The sequence below is a fragment of the Alosa pseudoharengus genome, unplaced genomic scaffold (genome assembly GCF_046254945.1).
Source record: "Alosa pseudoharengus isolate Yale_2024_CS ecotype anadromous, Long Island Sound unplaced genomic scaffold, YU_APseudo_1.1 YU_APseudo_1.1_scf_7, whole genome shotgun sequence".
Lineage (NCBI taxonomy): Eukaryota > Metazoa > Chordata > Actinopteri > Clupeiformes > Clupeidae > Alosa > Alosa pseudoharengus.
In genome coordinates this window covers 13,824,213-13,836,027 of record NW_027468859.1, presented here as the reverse complement: position 1 = coordinate 13,836,027, position 11,815 = coordinate 13,824,213, and the positions used below count along the sequence as shown (strand labels likewise).

The window sequence follows — 11,815 nt, the reverse complement described above, 5'->3', positions numbered from 1 at the left end:
GTATGTCTGTGTGTGTGTGTGTGTGACTGTGTGTGTGTGTGTGTGTGTGTGTGTGTGTGTGTGTGTGTGTGTGTGTGTGTACACTACCGGTCAAAAGTTTGGGGTCGCTTAGAAATTTCCATTCCACTCCATTATAGACAGAATACTAACTGAGATCATTTGCATTGTTTTTTTTAATCAGGGCAGCAGTTTTCAGATTATATTATGTGCTTACATAATTGCAAAAGGGTTCTCCAATGTTTTCTCAGTTTCATCAGATTAGTAAACAGAATGTGCCTTTGGAACATTGGATGAAAGGTTCTTGATAATGGGCAATGTAGATAATGTATTAATGATCAGCCATTTCTTTCTTCAACAGTCGGGAACCCTTTAGCAATTATGTTGCACTAAGGCTGAATCCATACATAAAATGGCTGTTATCTAATGCTGGGACTCAGTCTCCTCTGAGGTCCTCTGTTTGTACAGTTAACACTGTTCACTCGGAGTTGGAGGGGCTGAGAGACGTGAGTGTGCAGGCTGAAATCCTTAAAAGGCCATTATCTGTTCCTCCGTGCTGGAATTTAACATTTTCCATTTAGTGCTCGAAGCTACAGTACTGGCGATAAAAATAAATACTGGGGGTGTGCTTTGCAAGGGAACCTCAGGGCACCCCACTGAATGTTAAATAATGTTATGGTGGACTGGGCGCACTACCAAGCGCTGTGTCTGATATAAGCAGACCATGGCTTATATGTGGCCCTGACCAGGAACCTGTCTGGACTTGGCTTGTGGCCGGTTTTTTTTCCAACCATACTGAAGTGATATCTGTGGAAGAGTCTGTCTAGACAGACATATAAACATCCATTTTGCTTTATATGATGTTTCGTTTCCCAGTCCATTTGAAAACACCCCTGTTCAGTCCTGCCATCTACTTAAAGTTGGCTTGCCTTTGACAGTCAGTAATTAGAGACTATGGCTTTAAGAGACTACAAATTGTGGACATGGAAGAGAAAGCTCTGTATTTGGTGTGTCAAAGAGAAGAGTGTGTTTGGTATTGTGAGTGCATTTGTGTGTGTGTGCGTGTGTTCTCTTCCCTTAGTTTAGCTGGAGGGTGTATCAAAGAGCTCTGAGACATCACGAGGGCCGTATACACCAGCAACGTTTATTTAACCACAACTCCTGTCCCACTGGACTCCACTTTGTACAGTCAGTGTGTCAGTTTCACTTTGTTTCCTGCGTTTAAGTCTGTTTTTTCAGCTTCTCAAGAACATATACACATTTATATTAATGTATTAACAAAACAAAACAAAAACATGAACATACAGTACAACAAGGAAATGGTAAGGAAAGGGAAAAAATTTCCAAAGACATTTCTAAAATCTTTCGCCAGCAATGGTCAGTAGCTATACGGGAGGGATAGTGCACACAGACTACTGCATAGCAGACTGCCTTCATAGCGGCCAGACATCTCTGGAGCAGATCCGACCGCAAAAGACCAGAGACAGAGCCGTAGAGTATCCAACCACTGAGACAACCGTACAGCAGTCGAGTTTCAGTACACAATGGCATTCTCACATATAGCTTGCATCTCCCCAAACTGAACATTAACCAAGGCAAAAACATATTAGACAAAAGGCACAGGACCGCCTCGTCAACATAAACACTCGTTGTTTAAAATGTAAAAGATGTCTGTACACAAGACAAAGTGTTGAGTGATAGTTACTCCAAACCCCAGCCGCATTGCTATGATGTGGGTCAAGAAGCAAAACATCAGAGGGGGCACATCTGAGCGCCGGGACATGTTGAAGGAGGTTAAGAGATGTACATGGCAATAAGTATGCAAGCATACAACAATTCACAACAGTTGGACTATCATTGCGCTTTCCATACATTATGCTTCTCATGTCAACATGGCATTAGAAATTATAGCCCGTTTGTTCAACTGTGTCCTATCCCACAACATGACATCAAATGTACAATCATGCGTAATTAACAGGCATATTTAGCGTCATTCCAACATACAGTAGCTCAGTGCAACGCAAGCACCAGGTGGCAACCGAATGTGGGACGGGTTTAGTCCAGATCTGGTCCAGATGTGTTGGAGGCTTGGCTGCAGTCTCGGGTGGCAAATGAAGCAATTTCTGCCTCTATTTCTGATATGTGGGTCAGGGTCAGAGCAGCCCTTCCCTCAGGTTATGTGTGTGTGTGTGTGTGTGTGTGTGTGTGTGTGTGTAGGTGCTCTCATATGGGTGTGCATTTGTGACCATTCCGGCTTGTAGAAGTACACTTGACAGACAGACAGACACACGCACACACACACATACCTGGATTACCCAATCAAGCCCCTGGTGATCATCTGACATGCGGAATGAACAACAGCGTACCAGATTTGGAAAGACAGCTGCCAACTGTCATATTTTGGATTTGGCAGTTGGTGACTCTAGCAGCACAGAGATGAGCATGTTTCAGCTACAGCAGTGGCAACAGTTCATGGGCTTGATCAGGTTCAGAGTCAGCTCAAATCCTTCTCAAAGGAATCTATAACTAAGCACCTTATTGTTAGTATTAACAATAACCTAAGGTCTCCTCTGCATTGTAGCTTGAATGTTATTCCTCATTTTTGTAAGTGGCTTTGGATGAAAGTGTCTGCTAAATGACTAAATGAGATAAATAATAAATTAAATGAAGCATATTCGAGCATATTCTGTGATTCTTGTCCCATACACTTTTCGTCAAATGAATTCAATTACTCCTCTGGGTCCTCTATGTGTTTCTGCAGTGTGTGTGCTACAAAAAAACCTCTGGTTCTGTGATTGGGAAACAAACATACTGTAGCCAATCACCCAAATTCCAGTCAACATGATGCTTCAGGTGAACAGAAAGGAGGGGTGTAATTTGATTGGCTGTTGATCTTAAATACCAACTTATGAAAGGAGGGGTGTAATTTGATTGGCTGTTGATCTTAAATACCAACTTATGAAAAAGACGGGGGCAAAACTTGAACAAAACTGAATTGCGGACTTCATCTTTAATGGTGGAAGCCTGGGGAAGGTTCTGGGTCACTCCAGTCTGTTCCGATTGTGTCCAGATCTAGTTTCTAGAAGTTCCTAAGTACTTTAATGGTGGAAGCCACTCATGGTTCCAGTCATTAAAATTCCCCCCAGGCTGCTGAGGGAGGTGTGTGTGTGACTTGAGAAGGGCCAGGCCTCAGTGAGCTGCGCTCTTGAGAGCGAGTGAAGCGGAGCACTCGAGGGACCATTAGCGATCCATCCGGATGGGAGACTGCTGTTGGCGTCGCCGACCATCAGCCCCTGAGAGGGACTCATCAGTTTGCTCCAGTGCCACTTCCTGCCAGATGCTGATCTGAGTGATGTTCAGTAGTGGAACATGCAGGTGGCTTTTGTCCTCACAGCAGACAGCAGTGGACCACAGTAAACCGCTCTGGGCCAGACCAGGTAAGAATCAGGGCCGGTAGCTACTGTACTGAACCATTTTTCAAGGTTCACTTTATGTTTCAGTTCACTTCTTTTCACTTTTTTGCCAAATTCAGCCAACAGTTTACGTTTTGCCCAATTCACTAATTACCAAATTTACATAGTTCCCTTTTTGCCAAATTCAGCTGATTGCTTGTCATATAGCTCTATAGTTGTGTGTTTAGAGTGTGTGATTAAAACAAACAAAGCAAAACAAAAACAAAACCTCTGGCGTTCCTACGCAGTACTGCCACTGTGAACGGGAAGCAAACACAGTGGCTCAGACATGAACAATCCCAGCAACATGTTGCTTCAGGAAGGAAAGGATGTTGTTTGGTTGGCTGCTCAAATATAAACTACCTTACGCCAGAATCACATGCTTCACCTTCAAAGACAGAATCTACAGGCCTGAATGCGTCTGGGTGATCCGATCACAAGTGTTCAGCCGAGACACATTGCGGTTTACACACATACACATTCAAGGTGTACAGCCAGACGTTGCTGACCACCTTTGTTTAGATTCTGCTATTGTTAGCATCACATTCCTTAGAACTCCCATTGCCTGGGATGCATCAGAATCCATTAGCGTCTACTACACTACAAAAGATATGTGGTCAAATGCGTCTCAGACCACCTCGACAAGTGGTTTGAGTGATTGGATCACAATGTGTCTTGGTGGTTGTTTACCCTTGTATTTAGAACTGCCCACCTGTGATTGGATCACCCAAGACAAATCATAAAAACAAATGTAAACAGGGTCCAAGAGAGAGAGAATCATCTATGGAATAAATGCTGCAGCACACATGCTGTGTCTTTGAAATGTGTAGATTGGCGTTTATTTGAGCATAAACTATGTAAGGGGTTCAAAGGGTATGATGGTGTATATACTATGCATGTATGGGTAATCTTGATATGTATATGTATCATTTCTTTATCATCATCAATGTTTTTATTTACATTTCTATGTTAATGCATCATACCAGACATTTACAAGTGTACAACACATGCAGGTGCATGAAATATCATTCACTCCCAAACCCAAACCATTCCTAGTTTGGTTATTATTATAATCTTAAAAACAAAACAAAAACAAATACACAAACAAAAAAAAGTTGTAAAATATATTAAATGTAAAAGAAGATATGGAATTGACCAAATTTCTACAAAATATGTTAAATACCTCAAATAATATCTTACAAGACACATTACCACAGTTGTGAATGACCTATTGAGGCAGCAGCAGTCTTAAGGGAAACAGAAGACCAGTGGTGAGTCACAGAACAGCACGGCACTAGGAAGCAAGGTTTTGGGTTGGCCAGATCAACTGTGATACGGGAAAGCTGAAAACCTCACAATTCTGAGCGTTCTTCGAAATCTGAGCAATCTCTAACTTCTGCTCATGTGTTGAAAGTGCCAATTCAAGTTCACCTGCAGTCATCTGGGTGAGTGTAACCTGCTTTGTGGTTATAACACCCTCTCACCATCCAGGGGCAGACATTTTGGTCTGATCTCGTATAACGTACAGTGGCATAGTCAATCTGCAACCTCAACGCCAATCTACCACGGCCCAGGTCACTTCACCTGTGAATAAATACATACATCAGATCGCCCACTATGGAATCCACATTCTTTTCTTTTATAATCCATTATTCTAATCCATTACTCTTCTCAGGTGTCTTCTTGTCCAGGAGGGTTGTACTAGTAAAGATGCAGTAGTAAATTCCCTTGAGTCACTCATGTCTACCTCATGCCCAACACACAGAGGTGTGTTCCCCAGGAACCAAACCCCTTCTGTCTGTCCACAACAAGACGTCCCTCACTCTAACAGGTGCAGAGGTTTTTCCAGACCCTGCTGGTCGAACCATTTAAGGTGAGAAGACTTCAGGTAAACCTGGAGGAGAACTGCAGTACTACTGCAACAGTGGCGATCCTGGTTATAGGAGAGCACCTGGTGGTGGTGGAGGGGGGTGGGTGGGGGTCTCCTCACCCTTGGTCCCTACCCTCCGACACACACACACACACAGAGCTAACGAAAAGGGCTCCTAACCCAAGCCGAACCGAAGACAGAGAGGCTTTAGGGGTTTTGGAATCTGGCAACACAAACTCTCATGGCATTCGATAAAAATCCAACATTAGCTCTCTTCAATATTATTAAAAACGATTATAATTTATGATGATGATGGTACTCTTGCTAGGGTAGAGTTTTTAGTGCACATGTAGTAGTATAAGTCCACTTACTAGCAATGTTACTCCACAAAACAGTCCACAATATGAGGTTCCCATAGGACTAAATAATCTTAAGAGTACACATCGGAAACAGTCGTGCAACACAGTAGTTCAAGTAAGTCCTTTTTTTTCGTTCTCTCTGTCTTTAAGCAAAATCTCTATTTTAACTATGGTCGTACCCGAAGGTTTAAAAGAGATCATTTAACAACATAGAAATTAAAAATAGGTATTTACATATGCCAACAGAACTACAGATTCTGAGAGTGTAAGTGTGCATATGTGAGAGCTTTGTGTGTGTATGGTGTGTGTGTGTGTGTGTGTGTGTGTGTGTGTGTGTGTGTGTGTGTGTGTGTGTGTGTGTGTGTGTGTGTGTGTGTGTGTGTGTGTCTGTGTGTGTGTCTGTGTGTGTGTGTGTGTGTGTGTGTGGGACGGTTTCAGAAGTGTGTGTGTGTGTGTGTGTGTGTGTGTGTGTGTGTGTGTGTGTGTGTGTGTCTGTGTGTGTGTGGGACGGTTTCAGAAGGGTGTGTCAAACACCCTTTCGGACAGACTTTCATCTACATCCTCCTCAGACGGCGATGTTTTGCTAGTCAGTCTCTCGGTTGTCGTGGAGATGGACATTTTGGAGAGGTGCAGGCAGCCTTTAGCCGTGTCCTGCACAAACTCCTGAATCTCCACCGGAAGTCGCCTGAACTTGTCCTGGTACTCCTGGTCCAGCTCGCCTTGCAACTGTGAGGTGCACACAAACAAACATACAAACAGTAAACAAACAAATAAGCATTCAGAAAAAAACAAACCAAATGAAACACTGTTATCGCCCCTGTAATCAGAGTTAATCTGCGTAAGTATGCACTATGCCATTTTAGGAGTAAGTCATTCACAGACAGGTTATTTAAATCTGATGTACAGTATGTGGCCATACAGTCAGAGGGATGCAGAGCTGCATAGCAGTCAGTGTCCATCCTCTTCCAGCATGGCTAGATGAGCAGCACATGAACAGCCAATCAAATCTGACTGAGCCACTGACTCTGCAGTGCCACCCCGGCCATCACATGCTGCCAGCTCAGAGACAGATTTGTGGCAAATCAGGGCCAGCTTAGTGCCACATCCATGCCAGAGTTCAGTAACAGTCTAGGGCAGGGTTAGCAAGCAGCATCTTCTAGGCGGATGTAGGGTCATGGTACAGGGTAGCACAGCTCTTTAATCATGCATCATCCATACTGACTTCACATAACACAAATCTGCATCAGTGATCTCCCCACTGAGACACCCTGTACAAAGGGAAATTGCTAGGATTGGACCACCAATCTCACAAAAATGTATTTCCCAAACCGAGAAAATAACAGTTTATCTTTGAAATTGCAGCCCAAATGAAGTCTATATCGGTATTATGAGATAGGAAACTCACAGTGTGCACTTTGGACCTCTGTATGAATCCAATACTTTACCTAATGCAGGTGAAATTAGAATATAAATGAGAATGTGAAATTAAGTTGTATGTGTGTATGTCGGGAGGGGGGGGGGGGGTGTTGGGGGGCTGTCCTGTTTTCTAGAGAAAGAGGGAGTCTCAGACGCCCTCATCCTCCATGGGCTTCCGCAAAGCTGTGTTTCTTCCAGGCATCCCGCCCCGCAATGATTAAAGATGACAGAATTGTATTCATCCTGACCCAATAATTGCTTTAAAGCGCGTTCGACTGGTTAACTACCCCGTTCAGGCTCCTGGGAGCGTCGCAATTAAAAGGAAATCACGCGAGTTGAGGAGCACGTCGCACACAGCAAGCCTGAGATGCAATCAAACGCTCCGAGCGCCACGCGACGTGCTACCTCTCATGAACCTCGCTCCGGTAGCACGGCATTCTGGGAATGATCCTGCCCTGATTCTCATCCTTCAGGTGTGTCTGTGACAACAGCTGCTTAATCCTGATCAATGCCAGAAAGGGAGAGAGATAGAGAGAAAACGGGGGATATAGAGAGGAAACAAAGAAAGGATAAGATAGAGAGAGGGATATAAAGAGAGAAGGGAGGGAGAAGAGGGGAGCCACTGTGAGAGCTGTCAGTCAGTCTGCATCTGGCACTGACGTGGAGATGCCCCCAGATGGCTAAGGATGCAGACACACAGGCGCATACACACACACACACACACACACACACACACAGACACACACAAACACAAACAGATGCACACGCACACACACACACACACACACACACACACACACACACACACACACACACACACACACACACACACACACACACACACACACACACACACACACACACACACACACACACACAGTCACTCGCACTTATACACACATTTATATACAGACATAAATATGGACCAACATAATCAAAGAAATTCAAACATGCACACACACACACACACACAAACACACACACACACACACAAATATACATACAGACAAAACCGTGACCCACTTTGGGCCCGGGGACATCTGTTGCCCCCCTGCCAGTGACTGCACAAAGGCCTGCGGATTAGATGTGCTACTGAGATACCCCACAGACAGAGGGCACAAGCCTGGCATCCCTTTCAGACTGCAGCACACACACACACACACATTCACGCACACACACTCTTACACACACACACACACACACACACACTCACGCACACACACTCTTACAAACACACACACACACACACACACACACACACTTATTCACATACAGTGCTGTGCAAAAGTCTTTATTTAGCTTATTTATCACTCTCAAACGTAGAATACAGTAATATCAGTCTAGCATATGACCCGAGAACAGAGGAAATATGTAGACAGTATTTAAATACACATAAAATATAGTTTTTGTTCTGATACCAGTCCAATTTTGTTGTTTTTAAAGTGCAGATACTGCTCTTAGCCTTTGTAGGGCAGAGCTGTCGTTCCCCACCCAGTCCACTGACGTGCATGCCTGGTCTGCCAGAATGGGGGTCTCCAGATAAGCTCCTGACTTGACCGTGGCTCAAAGCTGATGCTGCCGTATCGAGAGCATTTTGGCAGGGCGTAAAGTGGAGTAGCCACCTGAAACATACTGTACATCTCCGGTGACCCTCTTCATTGTATTCCCAGGTGTCAGCTTGCCAGCTTGCCAGCTTGCCTCATCAAGGTCCTTTGAATAGAAACCTTTGGCCAAGCATTTTCCATTTTAGCTGAGCAATGAACTCTTCCAGCTGTAGCTTTTGAATAAGATCTTCGATCGAAGTGTCGTCATCTCCTTCCCACGTCTGATACCAATGTGTCAGAGCCAGATCCAGTGGCAGTACCAACCGACTTCAGCTTCCCCCTTGTGAGATCATTGTGGTCATTATAACACTGCAAAAACAACCAGTCAAATTGATGCAAAAGACTAGAGCCTGAACCAGAAATGCATTTTTCTTCTGGTTGAATTCTAGTAAAGAAAATGAAAAATAAACATATATGGTCATCTTAGCATTGCTAAAACAATAAATCTAATGGGTGCCTAAAACTTCTGCACAGTACTATCTTCATCAGTCTACACAGTCCACAACATTTACACACTTAGAAACACACTTACAGTACACAAACACAAGAACACCCCCATTCTCCACACACACATACACACACACACACGCAGGGCTCTATCTTGCACTTTAGCGCAATTGACTTTGCGCAAATCGCTTTGTGGGCGGATCTTGGGCGATGTTTCTATTTTACCAGCAGGATAATGACTGTTGCGCCTGACGCAAATCTAAAATGGGGTGGTCTGTAGTAGCTACATTACTCATGGGTGTGGTTTGAGCGTAACGTGCAATAAACCAATCAGAGCGTCATCTCACATTCCTTTTAACAACAGGCACGCTTGTTCCATAGCAGATTGCTATTATGATGGCGGATTTGCCAGGCGCAGCCAGGAACAGTTCACAGCGCTATAGTCAGTTGGGAACAGTTGATTGATTGATTGATTGATTGATTGATTGATTGATTGCTATTGATTTTTCCTCTTGACAAAATGTAATACAGAAATGTCACTTTCCGATGTTTTGAGATCACTCTCACTGAATCACGAGGTTATGAATGCATGGTGATATTTTTGCAATGTAATCTACCTCACTAGAGTATAGACAATGCAGATCTGCCAGATAAGCTCTCCTCTTCCGTGCTGCTGCTGGGGCATTTGGGTTAAATGGCATTGGCATGTAGTTCAACATCACATCTCATTAAGTCCTCTAATATTTCCTAATTTATGTCATCAACACATCCGTGATTCGTGGAAATGTGTACGCTAGATTTATACCTATTTTTTCACATCGGACACCACACTGATTTCCCTCATGTAGCAATATTTGTCCTTGTAATTATGTATGGTTTAGAGAAATGGGAAGTGCGTCGTATAGATGAGAGGAGCAAAGTGCATTACGCAACACAGTTATTTCAGATGGGCTACAACAAGGTAGGCAAAATTGTGGTGCTTGTCAAAACTTTAGCGCAGCTGGAATAATGCTTATAGGCTGATGTTAAAGCACACACGATGTTTAAAGCCATACACAGCGGTAAATTGGAACAAAACTAAAGGTAACTTTAGCCTTTATAGGGCTGTATAATTAAAAATCCAAATTAATAGGTCGTAATTAGGCGTTGTTGTAAAGATATTGCATGTAGATGTACTATATAGGCTACTAAATTTTTAGTTGACCAATGCACGAACAAACCCGGGAAACGGACAAATATTATCAAGGCTTTGAATGTTTCCATCTGTGCACAGGGTGTCTGTAGATCGGTGTGCATAGCATTCATTCCTGCAGGCCTGTGGCCATGCATGCACCCTTAAAATAGCATCTGAATTTGCGCCACTGACTTTAGACCAGGAGGTTCCTGGTCTGTGGCGGAATTGTTTTCTGAAACTGCAAAATATCAACCGGGACTGTTTGCGCCGGAACATGCCCCCTCTTTTCGCTGAAACGCCCCCGTGGGCGCACATGTACTTGTGGAGGGAAAATTCTAATATGCGCTGACTGCAAAATAGGAAAGACAAAAGCGCAAGTATACAAAGTCAATAGCGCTAGAGCGCAAGATAGAGCCCACAGTGTGATTTTCAATATCTGTGTGTACAGTGTGCCAACTAATGCATACTGTGTGTGTGCATGTGTGTGTGTGTGTGTGTGTGTGTGCAAGTAGTGTGTGTGTGTGTGTGTGTGTGTGTGTGTGTGTGTGTGTGTGTGCAAGTAGTGGGAGTGTGTGTGTGTGTGTGTGTGTGTGTGTGTGTATGTGTGTGTGTGTGCAAGTAGTGGGAGTGTGTGTGTGTATGTGTGTGTGTGTGTGTGTGTGTGTGTGTGTGTGTGTGTGTGTGTGCAAGTAGTGGGAGTGTGTGTGTGTGTGTGTGTGTGTGTGTGTGTGTGTGTGTGTGTGTGTGTGTGTGTGTGTTGGGAGTGTGTCACCTCTTTAGCACCTGAGGGGGGCGGTGTGATGGGCGAGGTAATTAAAAGTCACAGGGAGAGGGCCAAGGGCAGAGAGAGAGAGAGAGAGAGAGAGAGAGAGAGAGAGGGATAAAGAGGGAGAAAGAGCCAGAGAACAGGTGGAGGAAGAGAGAGAGTGAGAGAACAGGTGGAGGAAGAGAGAGAGACAGAGAGAGAACAGTTGGGGGAAGAGAGGGAGGGAGAGAAGAAGAGATACAAGAACCAGAGGATGAGAAGGAGAGAGAAAATGAGACGGAAGGAATGTAAGAATGAGTGGATGAAAAGGAAAGAGGACAAAGCAAACTGGTGAAGGGTGAGAAAGAGAGAGAAAGAGAGGAAGAGATAGAAGGATGGGGAGAGGTAGAGAACAGGCAGAGGGAAGGAGACTCTGAGTGACATGAGACAGAGGAAGAGAGAGTAAGAGAGAGAGTGGAAGAGAGAGGAAGAAAGACTGGAAGAGAGAGAGAGTAAGAGAGAGAAGAAGAGAGAGAAAGAAAGAGTGGAAGAGAGAGAGAGTAAGAGAGAGAAGAAGAGAGAGAAAGAAAGAGTGGAAGATAGAGGAAGAGAGAGGAAGAGAGAGAAAGAAAGAGTGGAAGAGAGAGGAAGAAAGAGTTGGAGAGAGGAAGAGAGTGGAAGAGAGAGAGGAAGAGAGAGAGGAAGAGAGAGAAAGAAAGAGTGGAAGATAGAGGAAGAGAGAGAAAGAAAG

The 11,815-nt window shown here is 44.1% G+C and overlaps 1 protein-coding gene across 1 annotated transcript in view; it reads right to left on the bottom strand.

Moving 5' to 3' along the window:
- Positions 1-4,273: 4,273 nt before the first annotated feature.
- Positions 4,274-11,815, bottom strand: part of plcb1l (phospholipase C beta 1-like) — a 158,234-nt gene continuing 150,692 nt past the window's right edge. The window contains exon 33 of the mRNA XM_076273344.1: positions 4,274-6,404. Within this exon, the coding sequence (XP_076129459.1) occupies positions 6,192-6,404 (213 nt within the window). The 3' untranslated portion in view covers positions 4,274-6,191. The remainder of the gene's footprint in view (positions 6,405-11,815) is intronic.